We start from the raw sequence: 26,162 nt of genomic DNA, 5'->3' as shown, positions 1-26,162 counted from the left end.
AGTTAAGATCAAAAATTGGTTTCTGTTATAATGAACCCGTCTGTTGATTGTTAATTTAATAATGTGTGCAAATAAGTCTGAAGAAATTTTAAACAAGTATCTGTTTTGTATTTTAAAAGAGTACAGCCCCATTTGAAGAAATGCTTTGAGGGCATTGCTAAGCTGGAGTTCACTGACACGCTGGACATCACTCACATGAAGAGTAGTGAGGGAGAAATCGTGGAACTCCGAGACGTCATCTCCACGTCCAAGGCAAGAGGACAGGTAGAAAAATGGCTGCTGGAGTTGGAAGCTGACATGATTTCCTCTCTCCACAAAGTCATTGGAGAGTCATTGGATGCTTATCCAAAGGAGGATAGAAAAGAATGGGTAAAAAGATGGCCAGGACAGGCCGTTCTGTGTGTGACCGCCAAATACTGGACAGACTTTATTGAGGACGCCTTCAAAAAAGGCGGCACAGCTTTGAAGGAGTACTTGGATCTGAACATCAAGCAGATCGATGATATCGTTGCCATGGTGCGTGGAACTCTATCGAAACAGAACCGTGTGACACTGCAGGCTTTGATTGTATTGGATGTCCACGCTAAAGACGTGTTGTTTAAATTGGTGGAGAACGACTGCAGTTCGGATCTGGATTTCCAGTGGCTGAGTCAGCTCCGATACTACTGGGAGGTAAGGAAGTTTGAAATGGCTGACAGCAGAGGTGGAAAATTTGAATGGATCTATTTTTTTTTAATTGTCTCAGAGAATTGGTATTCATAGTATGAATGAACAATTTACAGGAGAGCCAGATGGTGACTCGTATGATCAACTCCATGTTGAAATATGGATATGAGTACCTGGGTAACACAGGTCGTCTTGTCATCACTCCACTCACCGATAGGTGTTACAGGTAAGCTGTGACCTCTGAAATTTTAATTTCAATACCTTTCACCCAAAAATTTATTCATGTTAATCACAATGAAGACACTTTATCTAAAAAAATGTACATTTGTATGTGTATACCAGTACATTTCTTAGGGTATAAACTTCTTTTTTATTTCAAACAAAATTTTCAGAACCCTCTTTGGAGCCTTACACTTGCATTTGGGTGGTGCCCCTGAGGGCCCCGCTGGGACAGGTAAAACAGAGACCACTAAGGATCTGGCCAAGGCGGTGGCCAAACAGTGTGTGGTGTTCAACTGCTCCGATGGTCTGGATTACATTGCCCTGGGAAAATTCTTCAAGGTAATTCTCACCTTTTGTCTAGATCATCTTACTTAGGGTTTGAAGTTTCTTTTCATGGCTTTTTCTATTACTAGGGTTCCAAATGTTTGTGAATGTGTACGAACATAATTGAATTGTTTTGATCTTTTCCAGGGTTTGGCATCTTGCGGTGCCTGGTCTTGTTTTGACGAGTTCAACCGCATTGATCTTGAGGTGTTGTCTGTGGTTGCCCAACAGATTCTGACCATTCAGAGAGGTAAACAAATTCATTCCACAGATCATAACATGTTAATGAGTTAAAATTAGAAATTAAGAAAAAAAAGGAAAATATCGATAAAAACGTTTAATAATCATGTGACATACTCTTCATAATAATGTAAGCTCAGTACCGCAAAGCTGACCAGTACTATTCCATGGAAATTTTATGATATTTATATGACTTATGTATTACCATAATTTTTTTCACACAGGCATTAACTCTGGGTCAGACACCCTGCTGTTTGAGGGGACAGAAATCAGACTGGACCCCACCTGCTCCGTGTTCATCACCATGAACCCTGGCTATGCTGGTCGATCAGAATTACCAGACAATCTGAAGGTATCGTATCTTATTAACTTATATACACATAGCCATGTAGTTATTTACGACTCTACTCCCCACTCCAATCATATTTATCATATTTTTTTAATATTTCTTAAAATTCATCTCGACAATAAGATCCTAAATTGGACCTTAAGTCATATAGTTATTTAAACAATTACTCCCCACCCCATTTATATTTATAATACCGAGTATTTTTAAATATTTCTTAAAATTCAAAAATCCATCTCATCAATATGATCTTATACTGGACTCTAACTGAAATTGAACAAAATGCTCCCTCCATTTTATTAGGCCCTCTTCAGAACAGTGGCTATGATGGTACCCGATTATGCCCTGATTGCGGAGATCTCCCTGTATTCCTGCGGTTTCGTCCAGGCCCGTCCTCTGTCGGTGAAGATTGTGGCCGTCTACAGGCTGTGCTCTGAGCAGCTGTCCTCCCAGCACCATTACGATTACGGAATGAGAGCTGTCAAGTCTGTGCTGACTGCTGCTGGAAATCTCAAGGTAAGGGAAACAACTCTGGTACTTCATATGAATGGTCTGGTACACAGATGCATTTATTTTTAAATCTAAAATATTTGATATGTTAACAATGTTACTTCATTGTTCAAAATAAGAATTGGAACTTCCAGTTGAAAATTGCTTGAATTTTTATTAAAGATATAAGAATATCTTTAAATATTTTTTAAATTAAGGAATATCCTTGAAATTTATAAATTTTAAGAGTGCCTGTACATTTATTTCTTGCAGAAATTGTTGAATTGATTGTTTTCTCTTCCTTTAGCTCAAATACCCAGAGGAAGATGAGAACATTCTGATGTTGCGTTCCATTATTGACGTCAACTTGCCCAAGTTCTTGAACCACGACTTACCCCTGTTCCATGGTATCACCTCGGATCTGTTCCCAGGGGTCAAGCTTCCGGAGCCGGACTACAAGGTCCTGAATGAGGCCGTACAGGAGAATTGTATCAAGATGAACCTACAGTGCACCAACTTCTTCCTGGAGAAGATTCAGCAGGTACAAATAGAGGGCTTATCCTACAGTAAAGCTTGTTTATGCTGAAGGCTAAATACAATGAATTCCATTTGAATTCAGTTTTAGACATATTTCTGTGAAATGAGGGATACAAATGTTTGGCTTATAATATTTTGATAGTCAGAAACTTAAAAAGCTTGGTGAAGTTCATTTTGAAAGAAATTGCTTATGAAATATAATAAAACAGAATTAAATACATTGCAAAATGTATCAAATTGGTTTCATTCTCTTCTTAATTCAATATTTGAACAGAGTTTATTTGGGTAACATGTTTTTTACTTATTAATTTCAGATCTATGAAATGATGATCGTGCGTCACGGTTTTATGATCGTTGGAGAACCATTTGGTGGCAAGACCAGCGCCTACAAGGTGCTGGCTGCAGCTCTTGGAGATATCCATGAAAAGGTATACATAAATCCTCATTTGCAAAAAAAAAATTGAATGTTCTTTGTAATCCTTTTCACAAAAGTTGGTACTGTTTATTTATTGTGGGTAAGGAGTCATCTCTTGGCTACTTGTCAGAACTGTAAAAAAATTCCTACTTTTGCTAAATGATGATCTAAAAAAAAAACCTCAAATACCGTGCTCAAAATTTAAAGTTATGATGTACGTTGTCTGCAGAACATTTTAGAATGCTGATGTAAAAAGTAAAAAAAAAAAAATAATACAGGCTTGATATGAAAAAAACTGATTGCATTTACAGGGCTTGATGGAGGAGAATAAGGTCCAGATCACAGTCATCAATCCAAAAGCCATCACCATGGGTCAGCTGTACGGTCAGTTTGACCCCGTCTCCCACGAGTGGTCCGACGGAGTATTGGCCGTCTCCTACAGAGCCTTCGCCACCTCTACCGTAAGTTCATTTCAAAATTATCCAGTTTTAAAAAGTACTGTGCTAAGATATTAGAAGCTAACTATTTGCTAACAGCTTTATTTTGAAAATATTAGTAATAAACTGATTAGCAGTGACTTTTTCTGCAACGGAGCCTACATGTATGTTTATTATTTCAAATTAAATATGACAGGCATTCTTTGACAGACATTCAAAAACTGCTTCGTGGCAAGAAATATTTGCACCCATTACATTTTCACAATGTTTACCAAATTTTCTCACACATACATGAAAGTTGGTTTACAGTATTCTAAATGAATTTTTTTCTCCAGAATGCTACAATTTTATTTAAAACTTCTTCTATGTGTTGTTTATAGACGCCAGACAGGAAGTGGCTGATCTTTGACGGCCCTGTGGATGCCATCTGGATTGAGAACATGAACACCGTGCTGGATGACAACAAGAAGCTGTGTCTGATGAGCGGAGAAATCATCCAGCTGGCAAACACCACCAATCTAATGTTTGAACCCATGGATCTGGAAGTAGCCTCCCCTGCCACTGTAAGCTCATGAATTGTTTTGACTTGAACAAAATTTCGTTATTTCTTCCAAAGTGTATCATTGTCATACGACAATAAGTTCAGTTCATTTCTTTGGGAGAGAGCAATGTAAAGTATTAGTTAAGAACATGTAGCCCTCTTTCTTGTGATGAAATGAAATTTTTATTTCTGGCCAAAAAATAAAAAACGCAGGACTTCAACATACATGTTTAAAAATGAATATTAAAGCAATATTGCAAAAACAAATTTATTCCTCTATGCCTGCATGAAAAGATTTATTCAAGGCAATAAATTTGTCTTGCAGGTCTCCAGATGTGGTATGATCTACATGGAGCCCTCCTCTTTGGGATGGCGACCAGTTGTCAAATCCTGGATGAACGAGATGCCTGCCGCAGTCACAGAGATGCACAGGTCAACCATCAACGACATGTTTGAGCGATTTTGCGATCCCTGCATTCAGCTTGTAAGAAAAGGAGGAGTTAAGGTATGTTTTAAGGCTTAATCGAATAGACAATATAATAACAATTCATGGCATCTGAAAAATCTCTCATGTAGTTTTTCTGAATATCTGCCCTAAAAAAAATATTTCCGTATAGTTTGGCTATTTTGGACAATGATTAAAGAATAAACAAATTTGTATTATTTGCCATAAGACTTTGTTAAGTTATAAAAATATATCGCTGTTATTAACATCTACTGTGGTTTCATCAATATTCGTTGAATACCAATTTTCGTGGATTTCGTTTTTAAGTTGATTCACAAAATTAAATGTTCATTGAAATGCAATTTCTATTAACAGTTTGTATTGATGGGGTCATCGGCCGTGAATTTACATATCCTTGAAACTGTGATTTTCACTTTATCCACGAAAATTAATACCCTTGAATATTAATGAATCCACAGTATTTGTTTTTAAAAGAAGATGAAACAGGTTTTTTTGCTCTGTAATATTGCATAGATGTTAGATATTGTAGAAAGAGGAAGAAATTTTTTATTATTATGAAGTGCTATTTTGAACATTACAGGAGCTCTCCCCCACCTCTGACACAGCCTTGGTGAAGAGCTTGATGAACCTGATGGACTCCCTCATGGAGGAATTCCAAGATGAGGCCAAAATCACCCAGATGGAAGACCGAGAAATCATGTCCTGGCTGGAGGTCAGTCAGAGTGTTAATTAGGAAGATTTAAAAGGGTGTAAATCGGCTTAAAAGAAAGCAAATTTGTTTTCAAAACAACAAAAATGATCATGTGTATCAGAATTTAGATGAACTAGCTTTAATTAGCTTTAAGGAAAATCAATAAACAAACTTCTTTGGAAATTTTGTTTCAGTTCAGTTGTACATTGTTTGATCTTGATGGTGTTGATTTTTGATACCTTGTTTCTTGAAACTTCAATATTTTAACAAATTAATGTTGTGGGTTTTTTTGCAGTGTATCTTTTTCTTTGCCTGTACTTGGTCCATTGGAGCTTCTGTCAATGACGAGGGACGAGTTCACTTTGACAAACTTCTCAGAGAGCTGATATCGGTCAGTAAAAATGGTGTCATTCTTAACTATCTAGGTCAATGATATATCTTTTATTTTCTCTCATGAATTTGATCTTTAACATTTGATAGGGAGGAATGACAGAGGAAACCAGAATCAAATTGAGTCTACCTGAACTTGTGGAGCCCCCAGAGAAACCTTATTTGAACCCCTTCCCTCCTAAGGGTCGTTGCTATGACTACAAATTTGTAAAAGAGGTAATTCTTGAATTCTGCATTTACTCTACATACATTTATGACAATTTTAATGCTTACAAAAAAATAAATAGAAGACAGAAGTTAAAGAATGAAATGTAACAGCTATAAAAGGGACCATAAATTCAAAATGTATTTTTTATGATTCAGGGAGCCGGAAGATGGGTACAGTGGGCTGAGGAGATCAAGGATTCTCCACCCATTCCCAAGGAGGCAGAGTTCAATGAGATCATTGTCCCTACTGTGGACACAGTCCGATACACAGCCCTCATGAGCTTGCTGATTCGCAACCAGAAACCGTGTCTATTTGTTGGACCCACCGGAACCGGAAAAAGTGTATACATCTGTGTAAGTGAATCAATGTAAAGAAGTCGGATAAAATCTGTAGCACTTTGCATAAGTTGACGTTTATCACCATTTGAACATGCGCATTGGCTTATAAATATTAATGAAATTCATGTTTGTCCATGAATTTGTCTTAATCGTATCTTGATTTTGTGAATTTATTTCAGGACTTCTTGCTAAACAAACTGGACAAGGAGAAGTACAAACCCAACATCATTAACTTCTCTGCCCAGACAACTGCCCAGCAGACACAGAACATCATCATGTCCAAGCTGGACAAGAGAAGGAAGGGAGTGTTTGGTCCACCACTGGGCAAGAAAGCTGTAAGAATATGGATTAATTTATACATGTATCTTGTCTGCAAAAATCGGAATGAAATCAATTCTATAAAAGAAATGAGACTGATTAAAACAAAATTTGAATACGGTATGCGTGCAAATTTTATGCAAATTTATTTTCACTCTCATTTCATGCATGGATAAATATGTATGTATGTATGTGTAATTGTGATTCAAGAATGCGAAATCATACATTGTAGATTAAATTAAGCGAGTTTTTTTTTGTTGCTGTAGATTGTGTTTGTGGATGATTTGAACATGCCCATGTTGGAGCAGTTCGGAGCTCAGCCTCCGATTGAGTTGCTGAGACAGTGGTTGGATCACTGGAACTGGTATGACCTGAAGGAAACCACGCCCATGAAATTGATTGACATCCAGGTCATGGCAGCCATGGGCCCACCAGGTGGTGGCAGGAACCCTGTGACCCCGCGCTTCCTGAGACATTTTAACATGATCACCATTAATGAATTTGATGATGATTCCATGATCACCATCTTCAGGAAAATCATGGACTGGCATATTTCATCAAGGTAAGGCTATGAATATGATGACATTCCTAATAATGAGCAACTGTAGGGATACTAAAGGTTTTAATAAAGTTTTTTAACTATGTCAAAACAAAGCTGAAAACAAAAAGACTTTAAAAATTTTAGGGGGGTGGGGTTTGTTGTTGTATAAACTCTGTTGTAAGATATTTGTTGTCATCTTTGTTGTAAATAATCATTGTTTTGTCCTCTGATAAATTTACATTGTGATTAAATACCAGATGACATTAATTTACATTTAATGTTTACATGTTCTAATCTTCTGCTTTCATACTTGTTTTCTCTGTTTGTGAAATGTCTTGTGATATTTTATTTGTCTAGAAATGCCCCGTAAGTACCCATGAGCATGTTTCATTATTCATTGTTATTATCTACTTTTAATTTTTTCTTTTTTTTTTACTTTATACATACCATTAAAAGTTTTATTATTTATATATATATATATCACTTTTTTAAAAAGTAGTTTTCCTTTAAATTATACATTTCAGTATATATATTTAAGCAAAATTTTACAAATTACAGCAAATTTGCATGCCTATATATATTTTTTCTAATTAAATTTTTTATGAAATGAAACCTTATCATGTAGAAAAAAAATATCAGCACCTCCCAGAATATTCATAGAGTATCTTACGCATGCATGTCAGAGTAGCTCATTATTGAAATTATGTAGACAAAAGGAAAAAAAAGGGTTTTTCCTCATGACCACTGGCATAAGCATGTCCTTGAACTTTACCCTCAAGGGCACTGAACACTGTGTATGTTCTTTTGTTGTCTTTCCACATATCAGTCTGCACTGGTCCATAGAAAGAAGAAAACTTATTAGCTGTTATATATGTTTTTCACTTTGTACAAAAGTTTTGCACCTTTTGTGAAATGTTCTGTTATGGCAGTTTTCAGTGTCGGCTTTAATTGTTAGATCGAGTTTCCCTAATTTTACACTGCAGTTGATTGATACATTTATAATACAATGTACTTGGGTCAGCTCATGTTATATATATTAGTACATTACTTCCCATTAAATTACAACCATGATAGAGACCGCAAGGTAGTATTCTTAGTAAAGAAAAGAAATTTCAATGCATGTTGAAAATAAAAACAACTTGATTCTTGATGGTCGTTTTAACTACATTGTAGATACAGTAAACTTTCTTTATGTACAAGTATTTCATTATTCAATGTTTTCTATAAAAAAAAAATTTCTGCTTATTCCTCTAATTTTTTTCTATTAAACTAATCTATTTTAACAGATTTTCTGATCATGATTTCTAATCTGTTATGACCGCTTGTAATTTCAGAGGCTTCAGTAATGAGTTCAAGCCCTGCGTGGATCAGCTGGTCCAGGGCACCCTGACCACCTACAAAGAGGCCATGAAGAACCTCCTCCCCACCCCGGCCAAGTCCCACTACCTGTTCAACTTGAGAGACTTCAGTAGGGTCATCAACGGAGTCCTACTGTCCACCCCAGAGACCATGGAGGAACCAGCTTCCATGAAGAGGCTCTGGGTTCATGAGGTGAGCTGGTCCATTAATTTATCAATTAGAGTAGACATTTATTATTTTTGGAGGGGGGGACATTTGGACGAATTTGGACATTTTGGACATGCTGGGAATGAGAAATTGTCCCATTGCCACTGAAAAAAAATGAACATTAAAATGGAAAATTACTATCAATATCTTTAACAAAAGTTAATAAATTCTAGCTGTCTAGCTACGTACATTTATAAGGAAATCCATCATTATGTTTATATACATCCCGACCTCCATCGGAAAAATCTTTTTTATAGATGTATAGTGTTTTATATTTTTTATTTTATATAAATTTAAGACCAGTTTAGACAAGTTCTCATTATCTACTTTTTCCACCAAACATCCTTCAGGTTTTCCGTGTATTCTACGATCGTCTCGTGGACGACTCGGACAGGAACTGGCTGTTTAACTATGTGCGTGAAGTCTGTAAGACCTGTCTCAGGGAGGATTTTGATCAGCTGTTTATTCACCTGGACTTTGACAATGATGGAAAGGTCATGGAGGATGACCTTCGTAGTTTAGTGTATTGTGACTTTGCGGATCCGAAATCGGATGCCAAACACTACGTTGAAGTGCGAGATTTGGAGCAATTGAGAGTAACTGTTGAGGGGTATCTGGACGAATTCAACAATATGAGTAAAAAACCAATGAACCTTGTGCTTTTCAGGTAAGCTATAAAAATGTGTTTTACATTTGTTACGCATGAATATCTTGAATGTGTGGTCATAGAAACTAAGCAGTCTTTACACCAACTATATTATAGATTAAATATAGCACTGCTTTATGCATTCATCTCAAATATCATAAGTATAAAACTCCTCAGACATTTTTTGCTATTATTCAGAAGTTTGATAAAACTGATTTCAATTTTCTTCCATTAGATTTGCTATTGAGCACGTTTCCAGAATTGCACGTGTCATAAAACAAAAGAGAAGCCACGCCCTTCTTGTAGGAGTGGGAGGGTCTGGGCGTCAATCACTCACACGATTGGCAGCTCATATGGCCGACTATGATCTCTTCCAAGTGGAAATCTCCAAGAGCTACACTTCAAATGAATGGAGAGAGGATTTGAAACGTATTCTGAGAAAAGCCACTGAAACTGATAATCATGCTGTCTTCTTATTTTCTGATACACAGGTATTGTACATAAACTTTTTTCATTTTATAAAAAAAAATTGATTTGATGGGGAGAGAGAGAGGAGAGAGGTGTCTTATTTTAATTAATATAGAATATTTCAGGAAATATAGGTCAAATTGATGAATTCATATAAAACCTTATTTATTGGTTAGCATTTACCGTTGGTTTTATTTTTTTTTTTTTTTTTGTAGATTAAACAAGAATCTTTCTTAGAGGATATTAACAACTTATTAAATGCTGGTGAAGTGCCTAACTTATTCCCTCTGGATGAGAAACAAGAAATCTGTGAGAAAATGAGACAATTAGACAGGTATTGTTCAAACTTTTTAACATAAGATGAGTGTTTTACATTTACATATACTTGTACCATTTTATCCATTTAAGGACACAGTGCGACATTTCTCATTTTTAGATAAATTTCCATGAAAATTTTTTCCTTATTTATTTGCATCTAAATTTTTTTATACCCCAAAATTCAGGGTACATTACCAGGCTATTTTTGAAGTTCGGATATGTTGGATTTTCCTTATTATAGCATGCAAAATGCAATTGGGTGCTTCTAAATAATAATATCATAGTATATATTTTCCATTGAAACTATATATCAAAATAGATATGTAAAATGAAATATGATTACGGAATTACGTTGTGGAAAACTTTAAATTGTGGAGTTCGAAGGAAAAAAAAAAGAAAAAAATGGAACATAAATCGCGTCTGATCTTTAAAGCAACCAGATGACATCTCATTCCTTTAGTGCAAATTGCATGCATTTTTTATAAGGAATGAATTTTTTTTTAAAACTAATTACAAAGAATATACATTTAATATTGTTTTTGAGATTGAATTACAAACAATAACTATGTAAATTGAAATTGTTGTCTTGAACATAACTCATTACCTGTTATTCTTATTTCAGACAAAGAGATAAAACTAAGCAGACTGATGGAACTCCGGTATCCTTATTTAACTTCTTTATCCAACGAGTTCGTGATCAGCTCCATATTGTGTTGGCCATGAGTCCTATTGGAGATGCCTTCCGTAACAGACTGCGTAAATTTCCATCCCTCGTCAATTGCTGTACCATTGATTGGTTCCAGGTATGACGAAAATAAGTCATGCGTTGAGCCAAGACTACTACGGAGTCATTTAAACTCTCTAGGGTCAACAATCTCAAGATAAAAAAAAAAAAAAACCTCAAAAGTTTCCAAGGCTTTTTTGTGTCCTTATTTTGTGTCATTTTTCCCTATCATGTAAAAGTAACCATGCTTTTAAAAAAAAGAATTATTAGTCTTTTTTTTTTTTTAACTAAATATGAACTTTATGACTGTTTTAGTCTTGGCCAGAGGATGCTTTGGAAGCTGTGGCCAATCGTTTCCTGGAAGATGTAGAGCTGGATGATGAGGAGCGCTTGGGCTGTACGGACATCTGTAAGACCTTCCACACCACCACCCGAGAATTGTCCCAGAGGTTCTTCCTGGAATTGGAGCGCCATAACTATGTCACACCCACCTCCTACTTAGAGCTTATCAACACATTCAAAAATCTGCTCAGCAAAAAGAGAGAGTAAGAAATGATTTTGAATTTTTTAAAAATTTTCTTACAATAAATTTGTTCAAATATGATTCAATTCTCTAAAATACTTTGAAAATCAATTAAGTTCTTGAAGTATATAAAGAGGCATTTACAATAAATGAAACATCTTCATGTAAAGAAAAGCTTTTGTAATTGTTAAAGAACATTCTGATACAAAATAGGAGAGAAATATAAATTTAATGTGTTAATGTTTCTTCGATATTAATGTGATGTCTTTTTGAACTCAGTGAGGTGATGAAGCAGAAGAAGAGGTACGAGAAAGGTCTGGAGAAGCTAGACTCAGCCTCCTCCCAGGTCGGTCTTATGCAGAAAGAGCTAACTGATCTCCAGCCCCAGCTGAAAATAGCCAGCAAAGAGGTGGACGAAATTATGGTGGTCATTGAGAAGGACTCGATAGAAGTGGCCAAAGTAGAGAAGGTAAAGAAAACTACTACTGGGTCAGAATTGATTGGGGGGGGGGGATGTAAAAAGAGGGATTGAAAGAAAAAGTTTGCAGAGCAAAAAGTTATGTATTTCGGGGTCATGATTGTGTAATTTAAGTACCCCCACCCCACCCCACCCCAAAAAATGTTTTAAAAATTAGGAGAAATATTTTTGTCAGATAGATTGTGAAAGTAATTAAGATTTTTCAAGGCAAAATTCAGGATTATGTATGCTTGTGTAATTATAACAAAAGAATATCAGTAAAATATTTTGTCCTGTAGGTTGTAAAAGCTGATGAAGCAGTGGCCAATGAACAAGCAAAGGGAGCTAAAGCCATCAAAGATGAATGTGATGCCGATCTGGCTGAAGCTATTCCCGCCCTAAACTCTGCCCTGGCTGCCTTGGACACCCTCACCCAACAGGATATCACCATTGTCAAGGCCATGAAACAGCCTCCTTACATGATCAAATTAGTGCTGGAGGCTGTCTGTGTCATCAAGGGTATCAAACCGGAGCGTGTTCCAGATCCATCTGGATCAGGCAAAAAGATTGAGGACTACTGGGGCCCGGCCAAGAAAATGTTGGGTGACATGAAGTTCTTGGAGTCATTGCACAACTTTGACAAGGTAAAAAGGAAGTGTGTGGAAGATGCATAATTTGCAGTGTCTTTTGATTCTGTTCTCATAATGCATTGTATTATTTTTTTTTCAATTTTATTTTGAAAATTAGACTTTGTAAAGAAACTCTGTCTCTGAATTGTCCTTTTTATGTCTTACTGTAATCTGGTCTTCTGACTTCATTTTCAATTTTCTGTATTAGGACAATATCCCAGTTGCCAACATGAAACAGATCCGAGCCAAATACATCACAAACCCAGACTTTGAACCTGAAAAAGTGAAAGTAGCATCCACAGCTTGTGAGGGCTTGTGCAAATGGGTCAAGGCTATGGATGTTTATGACAGGTAAATGGTGTACACTATACTACGTCATATTATTCATATTTTGCTTGTCCATACAGAAAAAAACCACACACACAAATTTTATGAACAACATGAAGTTGCTTTTTTATAATCAAAAATTAAAGAATTGGTAATGAATATTTACCAGGTAATGTTTATTTTTAAATTCACAGAGTTGCGAAGGTTGTCGCACCCAAAAAGGAACAGCTGAAGAAGGCTGAGGCAGAGCTGGCAGTGGCCATGTCTCTCCTGGAGAAGAAGCGAGCCTCCCTGCGTGAAGTCCAGGACAAGCTGGCCAAACTCCAGGAAACCCTCGAAAACAACAAGAAGAAGAAGGCAGACCTGGAGACCCAGGTGGACCTCTGCTCCAAGAAGCTGGAGAGAGCCGAGCAGCTAATCAGTGGACTAGGGGGTGAGAGGGACAGATGGAGTCAGAACGCCAGAGAGCTGGGTGTCAAGTACAACAACCTGACTGGAGACATTCTGATCTCTTCCGGAACTGTGGCTTATCTGGGTGCCTTCACTTCAGCATTCCGACAGGTAGATTTGAAAGTTGATAACAAGAGAAGGAAAAATTATTCATATCAGTTTGAGGCAGTTATGGGTCGGTGTAAATTTTTCTTGCTTGATTCTGACTTCTTCTTTTGTAGGACCAAGTGGACATGTGGATTAAGAGGGTGAAGGACCGTGGAATCTTGTGTTCCGATGACTTCTCTCTCATCAACACCCTGGGAGAACCAGTCAAGATCCGAGCCTGGAATATCTCAGGACTTCCCACCGATAACTTCTCCCTGGAAAATGGAATCATTTTAGCGTAAGTATTGAATATTTGTACCACGTTCAAGATTGACTTGCCTTATTATCAATACCTCGCAACCTTTTTAAGAAATGAATATTTTGCTTTACAGCAATGCAAGACGTTGGCCCTTGATGATTGATCCCCAGGGTCAGGCCAACAAATGGATCAAGAACATGGAGAAGGCCAACAACATCCATGTCATCAAACTCAGCGACTCAGACTTTGTCAGAACATTAGAAAACTGTATCCAGTTCGGAACTCCTGTAAGTACCAGTAAATCCTTACAGCCTTGACCATTTTTCAATGATTTTATCTGTTTTTCATACTGCAGCCTTGCATATGATGTAAAATATGCTTGACCTAGACCTGATTTTCCCGCCAAGAAAAAATGTCTTATGCTAATTGATTGCTTAATGACTTTTACAGGTTCTCCTTGAAAATATTGCTGAAGAAATGGATCCTCTGTTGGAGCCCCTTCTGCTGAAACAGGTCTTCAAGCAAGCTGGTGCCATGTGTATTCGTCTTGGTGACAGCACCATTGAGTACTCACAGGACTTCAAATTCTACATCACCACCAAACTGAGGAATCCTCACTACCTACCTGAAACTGCTGTTAAAGTGACCCTGCTGAACTTTATGATTACCCCTGAGGGTCTTCAGGACCAGCTGCTGGGTATTGTGGTCGCCAGGGAGAGGCCAGAGCTTGAGGAGGAGAAGAATGCCCTCATCATCCAGAGTGCTGACAACAAGAGACAGCTCAAAGAAATTGAGGACAAGATTCTTGAGGTCCTGTCCTCTTCAGAGGGAAATATCCTTGAGGACGAGACAGCTATTAAAGTGCTGTCCTCTTCTAAAGTGCTTGCTAATGAGATTTCTGAAAAACAGGTATCATATTTCATGATCTTTTTAATTTTTTTAATTTAGAGAAAAAAAATTCATAATTCAAAATAAAATTCTTTTTGAAAAGTTCTTATTGTATGAAATATAATTCTGCTCCTAGGCCATTGCTGAAGAAACTGAGAAGAAGATTGACACAGCTAGAATGGGTTACACTCCAATTGCTGTCCACTCCACCATTCTGTTCTTCTCCATCGCAGACTTGGCGAACATTGAGCCCATGTACCAGTACTCCCTGACCTGGTTCATCAACCTCTTTATTCTGTCCATTGACAATGCCGAAAAGTCGGAGGACCTGGACGCGCGTCTGAAGAACCTCCACAACCACTTCACCTACTCTCTCTACTGCAATATCTGTAGATCGTTATTTGAAAAAGACAAGGTAGAGAAAGATAAGGAATGGACATGAAACTTAATTATTTGTATTTGTGTGCTCAGTAGGAGTTTTGAAATGTGCCCATTACATTTTTACAATTTTGCAAAATATTTAGAAGGATTGCTAACTTTTATATTTTAGATGAGATAAAAGCTTTAGATGAGTTCGTGGAATTCCTAACCTGAGTCTTAATGTTTAATTTATTTGTTTCCACAGCTGTTGTTCTCCTTCCTGCTCTGTGTCAACATCCTGAAACACGACAAGCAGATCAACGAGGAGGAGTGGCGGTTCCTGCTGACAGGAGGAATCGGATTGGACAATCCGCACCCTAACCCCGCCACCTGGCTGCCAGTCAAGTCTTGGGATGAAATCTGTAGGCTGGAAGACTTAGAACACTTCAAGGGTCTGAAGAACAAATTTGTGTCCCAGAAAGATGGCTGGAAAGAAGTATATGACTCAGTGGTAAGATCATCTGAGAAAAGAAAAATTGTGGTAGATATTCTACCTGCCTTGAATTGCAGAAGTTGGTACTGCATTTGAATTTTATCTCTTATTTTTAAAGGTCAGTTAAATTTCTATCTCATAATTAGCACAATTTTTTATGCTTGAGGTTTTTTCATTGGTCAATAGGACCCATTCCACCAGAAGATGCCAGGAGATTGGGGTGACAAGTTGCAGACTTTCCAGAAGTTGCTAGTTCTCAGATGTCTCAGACCTGATAAGGTCAGTATTTATCTGTTTATTAGATCATAAATTCTCTTTGGGGAAACTAGTCTCCTCTTATTGATCTATTGAGGACTAATATTTAGTAATGGCATTTCCATGTATGCATGAAATATATCTCACCGACCAATAGCTCTGTGTCCTTTCAAATAAAATAAACTTCATTAAAATGTGTTGACCCAGTTATTCTTTTAATTTTCACAGATCACACCAGCGGTACAAGAGTTTGTCACAGAGAAACTGGGCAAAAAATTCATTGAGCCCCCTCCGTTTGACTTGCCCAAGTCCTACAATGACAGTAACCCCACCTCTCCCCTACTGTTTGTTCTGTCCCCAGGAGCTGATCCCATGTCTGCCCTGCTCAAGTTTGCAGATGACCAAGGATTTGGAGGGGCAAAGTTTGACTCACTGTCTCTAGGTCAAGGTCAGGGTCCCATCGCCATGGCAATGATGGAAAAGGGTATCAAAGAGGGAACTTGGGTCATGTTGCAGAACTGCCATCTGGCTCCATCTTGGATGCCCACTCTGGAAAAAATCTGTGAGGTACGGTGTGCAATATGCTGTTGTTCATTCCTCATTCAATACTAAAGGTTTATTTAACAGTCCAATAATTATGAGCCGAAATGGGAAAAAACATGTTTGAAACAAATTTTATTTGAAGGAAACCCCCCCCCCCAAAACTAATTGTACTCAATAGCATCTTAAAACTATGAAATATACAAATTAATCAAAAGTCCAATGAAATTCGGGTATGTCAAATCATAAAAATAGATTTTTTTCTGAAGGGAAATTCCTCTTTGAGAGGTATGTCAACTTCATTCTGATCTTTCTCTTTTCAAGGAGTTTAACCCTGAGCAGATTCACCCAGACTTCAGGCTGTGGCTGACCAGTTATCCTTCCAATCAGTTCCCTGTCTCCATTCTACAGAATGGAGTGAAAATGACCAATGAACCACCTAAAGGACTGCGATTCAATATCCTCCGGTCATACCTCAGCGATCCAATTTCCGATATGGACTTCTTCAACGGAGTCAAGGATTTGAATAAAGTAGGCTATCATTTTATCAGTTTAGTATTCACATTTATAATACTACTTCAGAAAGAGTTGGTTTCAATATATCAAATGTCATTTTTGGAAATTGTCCTCTTCTAGATACAAACATGGTTGTGAATTTCCTTATTTTATATGGAAAACTATTCATTTTTTATTGTTCTAAACAAAACAAACTTCCATGTTTATCTGGTTTATTATGTTACTTAAAAGTGAAATATGAAATTGAAAAATGTATATCTTATAAAAATTCTGAAATGAAAATATTTGACAAAAGATGGACTTTGTGGAGAAATATTTTTCAAGAGTAGACGCGTATACTTTCTTTTCTGTACGTTGTATCAACTATATTCCTCAAGCTATTTATTGTATATTCTTGTTGAGATTGTATGAGTGTGTGTATGAATGTTTATGTGAAAAATTTATAAATTGCAAAAAAAAAAAAAAAAAAAAAAAAAAAGGCTATCATTTAATCACTACTTTCTATCGTTTTATAATATTTGCATTAATTTGCAGATTTCTTTCCTAATATAAACCTAGTTGGAGCCAAAAAAAATTCATATCTGCATAAAGTTTGCAACTGGTTTAGAGGTCATAGTTATAGCATTACAATGATCATACCAAGAGCTTATAAATCAATTGATGCATTGTTAGGCACAATAAAAATGTGGATGCCAATTCCCCCCCAAAAAAGAATCATAACTGAAATAGTTCTTCTTCATTTCAGAAACCGTTCAAGAAGCTGCTCTTCGGTCTCTGTTTCTTCCACGGTATTGTGCAGGAGAGGAGAAAGTTTGGTCCCCTCGGATGGAACATTCCTTACGAATTCAACGAAACGGACTTGAGAATCAGTGTCCGACAACTCCACATGTTCTTGAACCAATATGATGTAAGCAAGATGCAACAAATATACATACAAAATTATGTCTACAATGTAATTTTCATTCTGTGCACTCCTAGATCCAAATATGTGCTCAGTAAGTCAATACGGATTCAGCCCAAAGGGGCATTATCTTTCTTAATTTATTTAGCTCACTTTACTTACTCTTCCTTATGCTGGTTAGCACATCAGGTGGTTACCTGGTCATTCTTTTGTCCATCTTTCTTCTAAAAGCCAGCTTAAGACATTTAATATGTACTCAGTTTTGAAAAGAAGAAAAAGGAGAGAGTTTGAAACAGAAGAGTGAATATAACCCTGATTGGTCTGTGTTTTTGTAGGATGTGCAGTACGATGCCCTGCGTTACTTGACAGGCGAGTGTAACTATGGCGGCCGTGTAACAGACGACTGGGACAGGAGAATGTTACACAGTACCCTGGACAGGTTCTACTGTAAGGACATCATCCAGAAGACCGACTACTACTTTGATGAGTCCAAGCATTACTTTGCACCCCCTGATGGAGAGGTACGAAATATTTGAATATTGGGGAGATGGGGGGATGGGGTGAGGATGATATTGTTATTTTTAAAAAGGACAGTTTATTTAAGAAATTAAAGGAATTTTATTTCGAATAACAGGTAGAAAATTCAATTATAAGGAATAAATTTAATTAAATTTATATGTATATTATATGATTTTTTAAATGTTGAATTTTTGATGCCTGTTTTCACAGTATGAGTCGTATCTCGAGTACATCAAAAGCCTACCCCACAATCCAAAACCAGGAATTTTCGGCATGCACGACAATGCTGATATCACCAAGGATCAGGGAGAGACAAAGCTTTTGTTTGACAATATCCTCTTGACTCAGGTCAGTACTGCGCTGTTATGTTGCCTGTCTGATAATTTCATGAAATGCTGGTGTGTTTAGAACCCCTACTACATTCAAAGAATTGAAGAGAGTGTTGTGTTTTTATGTTTGAAAAACCTGTTGAGACCCCCAAAAAATAAATAGTGCGTTTCATGTTTCCCTATCAACCTGTAACTATATAAGCAGTGTCCTTTAAAAAAAATTCCTGATAGCATTATATTGACACATTTTTACTTTCAAAATTTGTCAATGGGGTTTTATCTTCTGACAAAATGAAATGTATTCATTACTTATATTGAATATATACTGTTAGATCTGAATTGGAAACTCACTGTTTGTTTGATAAAGGCTTGATGAAAAGTGATATAATGTCAGATTGCATTTCTTGTGCAAAATTGATGTTTAAAAATGTGAAAAAAATTTGCAAGATGATTCTTTTTTAGCTACACAAAGTATTATATTCATTAGCTTTTCCAAAGAATGCTTTAATTTTTTTTATATAGGCTTCATAAATCATTTTCACAAAAAGCAAATTGTTTTATTATTACTAATGCTTTTATTATTGGATGATATATATATATATATAAACATTTAACAATGATTTTGAAAAATTAAAAAGGGATGTTTATTTTGATTGCACAAGAATTTCAATCGTTTTGAAGATAAAATTCTAAATAATGATTGTAATTAATTGATTGTTGTTCACTGAACCAATGATTTATAATATTTGTTTTGCGTGTGCCTAAAATAGAGATTTACAATGCAGTGACTATACTTATATTAATCAGACATGCATGTAGATTAATTTGACCCCCAACCTTTTTGTTTGAATATACTGATTTTGACAAGATTCGATCTTAGTTGATTGATTTATTAATTGATGAAACTAATATTGTGTTTTTATTTTGGTTTTGCTTTTTATGTGTGTGCGCCGTTCTTGATGTATCATTTACTGATGGTACAGAAAAGGGTAACCTTTATAGCAACAATATATATATATTTTATATACATTTATCCTCTTATATCCACTTATACTCATAGCAGCTCATAATTAATCCATTAACAATTTTAGCTAGAATAGACATAGTATTAACTTTCTTATACATTAATACATACTGGTAGATAGAGCTTCTCTTTTTTTTCCAAAATAGTTTTCTCCGTTATTTTATTATTATTTTTTTGCAGGTATGTTTTCCGAACTTTAAGATTTAAATTGCAATTTATAAAATGAGAAAAGTTAAAAAAATTTAAAAATAATTCAGGGGAGCAAACCTGTTAAAATTTTTGGAGAATTTTTTTTTAAAATTATCTTTTTGTTAGTGACACTCAAGGTTGCAGGCCACCATGCAAATTGTAACTAAAAACGACAAAATAAGACTTTCTATTTCAGTCAATCGGCTTTAATTTATGCTTCTTTTACCAAAAGTAGTAATCTTAAATAATATATATATTCAATGCTGTAGTGGTTTGTCAGACCGCTAGGTGTTGGACTCTTATACTTACATGTGCTATATATCTTGGCTGAGCCCGGGATCTTGTATACTGTTTTTCCTTTGTACGATATCTCAATGCTTTTATTCTTGACTTTCTTGAACTTTCAGCAAGGCGAGGTGAATACACAGGGATTGGTTTGGGGTTGTTTTTTATTTTTTTAAGAGGGTGGGTGGGGGGGGGGAATCATTGGGGGTTTGTTGTTGTGGATTTTTTATATGATGGTTGAGGGGGGGGGGACTTTGAATAATTTCAAATCAAAGTTCATCACATTGGGAGAAAAATTAATTAAATTCATCATTATTTTTTTTCTTTGTGTGTTATTCGTGTGCATTATTTTGATTTTCATAGATGTCCATTAGAGAGGGATGAAAGGGAGATTATTTTTCTTTAAAGTTGAACATGCATGGCTTATAGATATATAGTCATACATCATATTAGTTTTACTATCTCAGCTATCAGCACAAGGGAATGTAAAAAGAAGTAAAAAAAAAAAGTTTTCATAGGGGCTAGGGAAATAAGGGGAAGAAAAGGATAAATCCTTAGTTTTTTTACAAGTTGTGCTCATGCAGCTTTTATTTATTACTGAAGGAGATTTGGGGGGGGGGGTTAATTTGTAAGAAACATTTAGTTTCTTTGTTGTTTGGGGGGGGGGTAGATTTTATTTATTCTAGTTATTCAAATTAATAATTTAATTGTGTTGTTTGGATTTGCAGTTTTGCCGATATCATTTGGTTGGTTTAAAATTCACACTAGCTTAAGAGAAAGTTAAAAAACAAGCAATGTGCTAAAATTATCACTTTTATGTAAATGTAACTTTAGGAATGATTCTATACAGAAAATATGTATGGAAATTATATGTCCTGCATGAAAAGTTGTTCATAGACTGAGGTACATGTATTTGCATGATTCCTTTTTTGGAGAGATAAAGTGGGAGATAGATCCCTTCTGCTTATATATAATTGTACAGAAAATGGCAATAGCAAAATAATATAGTTATAGCTGCAATATTCAATTAATTATACACAATCTATAGATCACATTCATTTTTCATATAGAGAATGATCACAAGCACAATGTTCCTTGTCAAGAAAAAAAATTACGCTGCAAATTAGATTTGAACGCTTTAAATGATCTCGAGTATATTAGAAAAATTGTTTTACACCAACTTATGTTATTGTCAATGTTTATTCATTTGTACGTGTTCATTAATATAATTCATTATTATATTTTTATATGTTTTTGATTTATGTCTAAATAAATGTCAGTTTAATCATATATACACTGATAATTGTTCAAGTCAAAAAATCGATTTTCATAACATTTAAAAAATGATATGTTGACATTGAGTATTATGCTTTAATAAATTATTTTTATAATGAAAATTTTTTGAAATAAGTTTTTATTAATTTTATATACCTTATTAATCCTATATACCTATTCATATAAATAATAATTTTATTGACTGTTTATGTAGGCTAAAGCTTCGTCTGGAGGTGGAAAATCCACGGATGAAGTTGTGGATGACGTAGCGCAGGACATTCTGTCTAAGATTCCACCGAACTTTGACACTGATGCCGCTCTCAGGAAGTACCCGACCTCCTACAAGCAGAGCATGAACACTGTGCTGGTGCAGGAAATGGTCCGATTTAATCGTCTGCTCAGCATCGTCCGATCTAGTCTGCAGAACATCAGAAAGGCCATCAAGGTGTGTTTTATGGTGCATCTATCTAATCTGAGGAAATATCTGCAAGTTTAGACATGACACTTTGTCATTTCTTTTTTAAAAGTTAGACTGATTTAACAAGTGCCATTACCTTTCATATGGTTTCAGATTTTTATTCTCAAAAAAGAATTTGCCATTAGCAAGGAGATGGGGTGTAAACTATTGCCTTATATATTGATTCATATTCTTCATTTAAAAAGTATATTAAGCCAACTAGCGTTTACTCCCAGAAATTCTATATTTTGTAACTACATGTAGTTTGTACCATAAATGTGACAGCTAGTTTCTAAACTTCTTCTTCCTTAATGTTCAGGGTTTAGTGGTCATGTCCGCTGACTTGGAAGAAGTTGTCCTCAGTATTCTAAAGGGCAAGATCCCAGGCATGTGGATGAAGCGGTCCTACCCATCCCTGAAGCCCCTTGGAAGCTACGTGAACGACTTCATTGCTCGCCTCAAATTCCTCCAGGACTGGTACGACGATGGGGCACCCCCTCAGTTCTGGATCTCTGGCTTCTACTTCACCCAGGCTTTCTTGACTGGTGCTCAGCAGAACTTTGCCAGGAAGTACACCATCCCTATTGACTTGCTGGGTTTTGATTACGAGATTCTGGATGATGCCGACAAAGATACCCCTCCTGAAGATGGTGAGTGTTTTTTTGGCGTTGTTTTGGTGTTGCATCCTTCCAGTTCTGCTTCATTTGATCTATATAGAAAATTCCTCATTTGTTAAGTTCAATTTGATCTCTATAGAACATTCTACATTTGTTAAGGTCTATTTGATCTTTATAGAAAATTCCACGTTTGTTAAGGTCTATTCAAGATCTATTGTATTTTTTACGATCGTAAGTTATTGGAAAAGCTATACTGTAAATGACCATGAGTTATTGCAGCCATTCTCTTTAACAGGTTATAAGTACATTTGCAGCATAGCTTCTTTTCTGTTATTTGTTTAACCATATATTATTCCAGCAAAAGAGTATATTTTAAACAAAAGACAAGAAATAGCATGAAAAATGCTAAAATATGACTACTCATAATTAAAATTTACTAATTCAGTAATTTGTTGGTATTCTCTGTAGGTGTGTATGTATTTGGACTGTTTGTGGATGGAGCTCGCTGGGACAGACCAACAAACTGCTTGGCAGAATCCAAACCCAAAGTCCTGTTTGACAGCATGCCCAAGGTAAATAACCAACCACTTCATTTCAGTAAAACATATCTTAGAATTGATGGGGCTGGGATCCAACCTGTAAATTCAAGATATAGAAGTTAAACTATTTATAAAAGAAAGTTTGGACTTTTAACTTACTTGGATACATCTGTGGTACTGCAATATTTCCAATACTTTGATGTTGACAATACCAAATCCAACTGTTATATATACCATTTTTATTTATACATAATGTAGAGGTTTTTTTTAATTTAGAGTTTCTGATTTTTATCCCTATTCCATTTGGACAAAATTTCCAAAGAGGAAAATGAAATACCAATTAACATGCACAATTCTGTCTTTCAGGTTTGGATGAAACCTTGCAAGAAGTCAGACATTCCAGAAAAGCAGATATATGTGTCTCCCATCTACAAGACGTCAGAACGTCGCGGTGTCCTGTCCACCACCGGTCACTCCACAAACTTTGTAATCGCTATATCGCTACCGTCAGACAAACCACAGGATCACTGGATCAGAAGGGGCGTGGCTCTACTGTGTCAGCTGGATGACTAAGTCATACGCTCCAACACACACTAAGAACTCTCAATTGTGCTCTGTGTCCAAGGCATTTTTGCCTTACCATACAAAAAAAAAATTATCAACTATTTTCATACTGGTTTCTTCTCAACAGCTGTGAATGAAGTTATTCAATTAATTATATTGTGGGTTTTTTTCCCCCTATATTTCATCCTTGAAGGATTTTTTATTTGAGCTGTTGATTTATGTCTTGTTTGAATGGATGGGATTAATATGAAATTGTGTGTGTTTATCCTACTCACTTGGTTTAAACCGTGATTTTGAGGAAAATTACATTTCCTCCACTATTAAACATCTACAATGAAGAAGGAAAATGCCTGTGATCAGGACAGTAATAAGAAATCTGCAATTTTAGTGATCGTACTTGCAAGTGAAAAACCGGGTCATAAAAGTGAAAACGAGACTTCCTGAGGAACAAGATTTTTCAGACTGTGATATAAAATAGAAGCATTTTTTTGTGGATTTCCAATATTTATTTTTAATTACGTTGCGTTTATTATTTGTTTTTGTTGTTGTTTTGCAACCCAAATCTATATTGAATTTATTTTGTATTCACAGATCATGGCGTGAAACTTATAGGCCACTTATTGGTCGTCACTTGACAATAGATAACCTTCTCACAAAATCCGTCCATTATTATTTTTGAAAAGTTAGATTTTCGTTGATACTGTGAATTATTATGAATATTTACTATATGTGTGAGTATCTTCCGTCCAAATATTCCAGACAGCTGATAATTATGGAATATTTCTTCACTCTGTTTTTTTTTCTATCGTTTCTATATCTATTTCTTAATGAATTTAGATGGTAGAATTGACAAATCATCTGTGATATATAATAAAACATCTGCTGATGTGCCTAATTAAACTGAGAATAAAGTGTTTGAGACATTCAGGTTTAAAAGCTATATGTATGTTTACACAATAAAAGAATTCATTGAGTAAATTGTCTTGCCTTGTATTTTAAGGAATGTGATAATTGCAGCTGCAGATCGTAAAGTATTATGATATTCCTTATCAATGTTTTTTAATTAAATACTTTATTTTGAGCGTGGTTGATATACAGTAATTTGAAAAATTAAAAGGGTTCAAACATTTTGTTTTATTCTACAAATGAATAGGGAAAAACACATTTATTATCGTTTTCTGTTGCGGCAAAATCTTGTCAATTGTTTTTATAAAAAAAACGGATCCTAGGCTAATGAAATTGCCGAGTTTAATTTCGCGGTGAAAATTTTGAAGTAAGGTCGTATAAACTCTTTTTTAAAAGTTTTTTTTTTTTATAAATTAACATTTTGGTTCAGAGAGGGGCCATTACTTGGGTTTTGAATCGAATTGTACTGGAAAGAGGGTAGTTCATTGATGGTTTTTGAGGCTATGAATTATGAAATGGAAATTACAACAAGATGGATGGAGGATGTTTCAAGGTTGAGTTTTTAGATCAAGATCTGTATAATTATAGGGGTCTGGAATTGATAGGTCACAATAGGACAACAAGTTTTAGAATTTAACTTCGTACCGATGGATAGAAATCATATTTTCTTTAAGAACACGTACGGAAATAAATTATTTTAAAAAACCTGTACAAAAGTTGTCTAGAAAAATGTTTCCTTTAACGGAAGAGTCGTGAATTTGGAAAATAAGTAATATACCGGGTAGTCATACGTATCAAAAAAGTTTTTGATCGCTGCTCATGTGAGTTATGTGGTCCATGGGCCTTTTGTATAAACTCATTTACCGTGCTACGTAATTGTACACAATACAAGTTATAATTAAAGTACTTAAAGAGTATACAATTATTTAGAAGATAATACACGTGTGTAAATTCTTTTGTTGCATTCATACTCCATTTCTTAATCCCCGTGGTTATATCAGCGTATTGAACAAGCCAATCAAGGAAAAAAATCCATGATTTTATTTGTTTTATTTTCACTCATATGCTGGTATTTTGAAATAATCAATTCCCATCTGATCAACGATGGGATTTTCGCATATGTATTGGCTATCCTCATGAATTAACAAGGGCTCTAACTTTACATCTACATTGCTGCACAAAAGGAAATTGATTTTTTGTTATAAAAAAAAAGGAAAAAAAACACATACAAGCAATAAATTAAAATTCCAATTGTTTGCCTTTTTATTTGATGAATGATACGCACTTGGGACATCGCCGCCAAATAAATTACATTAAACTTTTATTATTATTTTTTTTTAATTTGTATTGCCCTTTTCTGACAACTTTCAATATGACGCTATTAAACTCTCCCGAACTGGGTCGGATCTCCTTTAAACGTCCCTACGTTTTCAAACCACTGCAATGCTAGCTAAAATTGAATTGCAAAATGGTCACATCGCACTTCGAAAGCAAACAACTTGCTTACAAGTGCCTAGTATTGACAGTGGGTTAACAGTTCTTTTTAATGGACTTCGACATTTGTTTGACCGTTTGGGATCTAGAAAAGAACTTGTTTCCAAAAAAAAGGTGTATACCTATATACACAGCTGATAAATGAAATCCACCAAATAGAAGGAATAATTCAATGACAGGAAAACACTTTTTCGAAAGACGTCTCTAGGTTTGTTACTATCCGATTTCCATTTCATTGGACCATTGTGTTGTGAAAAACGTCCTTTTGAAACTTATTTAGATGAAGTTAAGAAAAAAGTTGAAGTGATTTATGGATGAAATAGTATTTTATAATTTGTTTATCCCACAACTGCTAAAAAAAAATAGAAGAAAAACATGTCGAATTGTT

The 26,162-nt window shown here is 35.4% G+C and overlaps 1 protein-coding gene and 1 long non-coding RNA gene across 5 annotated transcripts in view; one reads left to right on the top strand and one right to left on the bottom strand.

Moving 5' to 3' along the window:
• LOC105339827 (dynein axonemal heavy chain 7) overlaps positions 1 to 24,352 on the top strand; it is a 37,128-nt gene extending 12,776 nt beyond the window's left edge. For 2 of the 4 annotated variants that reach the window (XM_066076226.1, XM_066076224.1), the window contains 43 exons: positions 120 to 672; positions 783 to 892; positions 1,059 to 1,227; positions 1,360 to 1,462; positions 1,677 to 1,804; positions 2,102 to 2,314; positions 2,595 to 2,828; positions 3,139 to 3,252; positions 3,551 to 3,700; positions 4,057 to 4,239; positions 4,543 to 4,722; positions 5,264 to 5,395; positions 5,670 to 5,765; positions 5,855 to 5,980; positions 6,128 to 6,325; positions 6,490 to 6,645; positions 6,895 to 7,190; positions 8,504 to 8,720; positions 9,086 to 9,402; positions 9,617 to 9,872; positions 10,065 to 10,183; positions 10,790 to 10,970; positions 11,207 to 11,436; positions 11,694 to 11,883; positions 12,171 to 12,515; positions 12,709 to 12,851; positions 13,022 to 13,388; positions 13,499 to 13,662; positions 13,757 to 13,910; positions 14,074 to 14,532; positions 14,648 to 14,926; positions 15,137 to 15,382; positions 15,551 to 15,643; positions 15,848 to 16,186; positions 16,484 to 16,690; positions 17,421 to 17,582; positions 17,912 to 18,097; positions 18,306 to 18,443; positions 20,045 to 20,053; positions 21,412 to 21,642; positions 21,974 to 22,304; positions 22,740 to 22,843; positions 23,177 to 24,352. In XM_066076226.1, the coding sequence (XP_065932298.1) occupies positions 120 to 672; positions 783 to 892; positions 1,059 to 1,227; positions 1,360 to 1,462; positions 1,677 to 1,804; positions 2,102 to 2,314; positions 2,595 to 2,828; positions 3,139 to 3,252; positions 3,551 to 3,700; positions 4,057 to 4,239; positions 4,543 to 4,722; positions 5,264 to 5,395; positions 5,670 to 5,765; positions 5,855 to 5,980; positions 6,128 to 6,325; positions 6,490 to 6,645; positions 6,895 to 7,190; positions 8,504 to 8,720; positions 9,086 to 9,402; positions 9,617 to 9,872; positions 10,065 to 10,183; positions 10,790 to 10,970; positions 11,207 to 11,436; positions 11,694 to 11,883; positions 12,171 to 12,515; positions 12,709 to 12,851; positions 13,022 to 13,388; positions 13,499 to 13,662; positions 13,757 to 13,910; positions 14,074 to 14,532; positions 14,648 to 14,926; positions 15,137 to 15,382; positions 15,551 to 15,643; positions 15,848 to 16,186; positions 16,484 to 16,690; positions 17,421 to 17,582; positions 17,912 to 18,097; positions 18,306 to 18,443; positions 20,045 to 20,053; positions 21,412 to 21,642; positions 21,974 to 22,304; positions 22,740 to 22,843; positions 23,177 to 23,383 (8,815 nt within the window). In that variant the 3' untranslated portion in view covers positions 23,384 to 24,352. The remainder of the gene's footprint in view (positions 1 to 119; positions 673 to 782; positions 893 to 1,058; positions 1,228 to 1,359; positions 1,463 to 1,676; positions 1,805 to 2,101; positions 2,315 to 2,594; positions 2,829 to 3,138; positions 3,253 to 3,550; positions 3,701 to 4,056; positions 4,240 to 4,542; positions 4,723 to 5,263; positions 5,396 to 5,669; positions 5,766 to 5,854; positions 5,981 to 6,127; positions 6,326 to 6,489; positions 6,646 to 6,894; positions 7,191 to 8,503; positions 8,721 to 9,085; positions 9,403 to 9,616; positions 9,873 to 10,064; positions 10,184 to 10,789; positions 10,971 to 11,206; positions 11,437 to 11,693; positions 11,884 to 12,170; positions 12,516 to 12,708; positions 12,852 to 13,021; positions 13,389 to 13,498; positions 13,663 to 13,756; positions 13,911 to 14,073; positions 14,533 to 14,647; positions 14,927 to 15,136; positions 15,383 to 15,550; positions 15,644 to 15,847; positions 16,187 to 16,483; positions 16,691 to 17,420; positions 17,583 to 17,911; positions 18,098 to 18,305; positions 18,444 to 20,044; positions 20,054 to 21,411; positions 21,643 to 21,973; positions 22,305 to 22,739; positions 22,844 to 23,176) is intronic. The other 2 variants (XM_066076227.1, XM_066076225.1) reach the window with 1 other exon arrangement.
• Positions 21,328 to 22,845, bottom strand: LOC117681454 (uncharacterized). The gene is made up of 3 exons (XR_004596122.2): positions 22,709 to 22,845; positions 21,926 to 22,363; positions 21,328 to 21,681 (listed from the first exon to the last, which is right to left on the bottom strand). It is a non-coding gene; the product is annotated as an uncharacterized lncRNA (long non-coding RNA).
• Positions 24,353 to 26,162: the final 1,810 nt, after the last annotated feature.

Source organism: Magallana gigas, chromosome 2 (assembly GCF_963853765.1).
Source record: "Magallana gigas chromosome 2, xbMagGiga1.1, whole genome shotgun sequence".
Lineage (NCBI taxonomy): Eukaryota > Metazoa > Mollusca > Bivalvia > Ostreida > Ostreidae > Magallana > Magallana gigas.
Note: the sequence above shows the minus strand (reverse complement) of the source record. Positions and strands in the feature narration are given on the sequence as shown.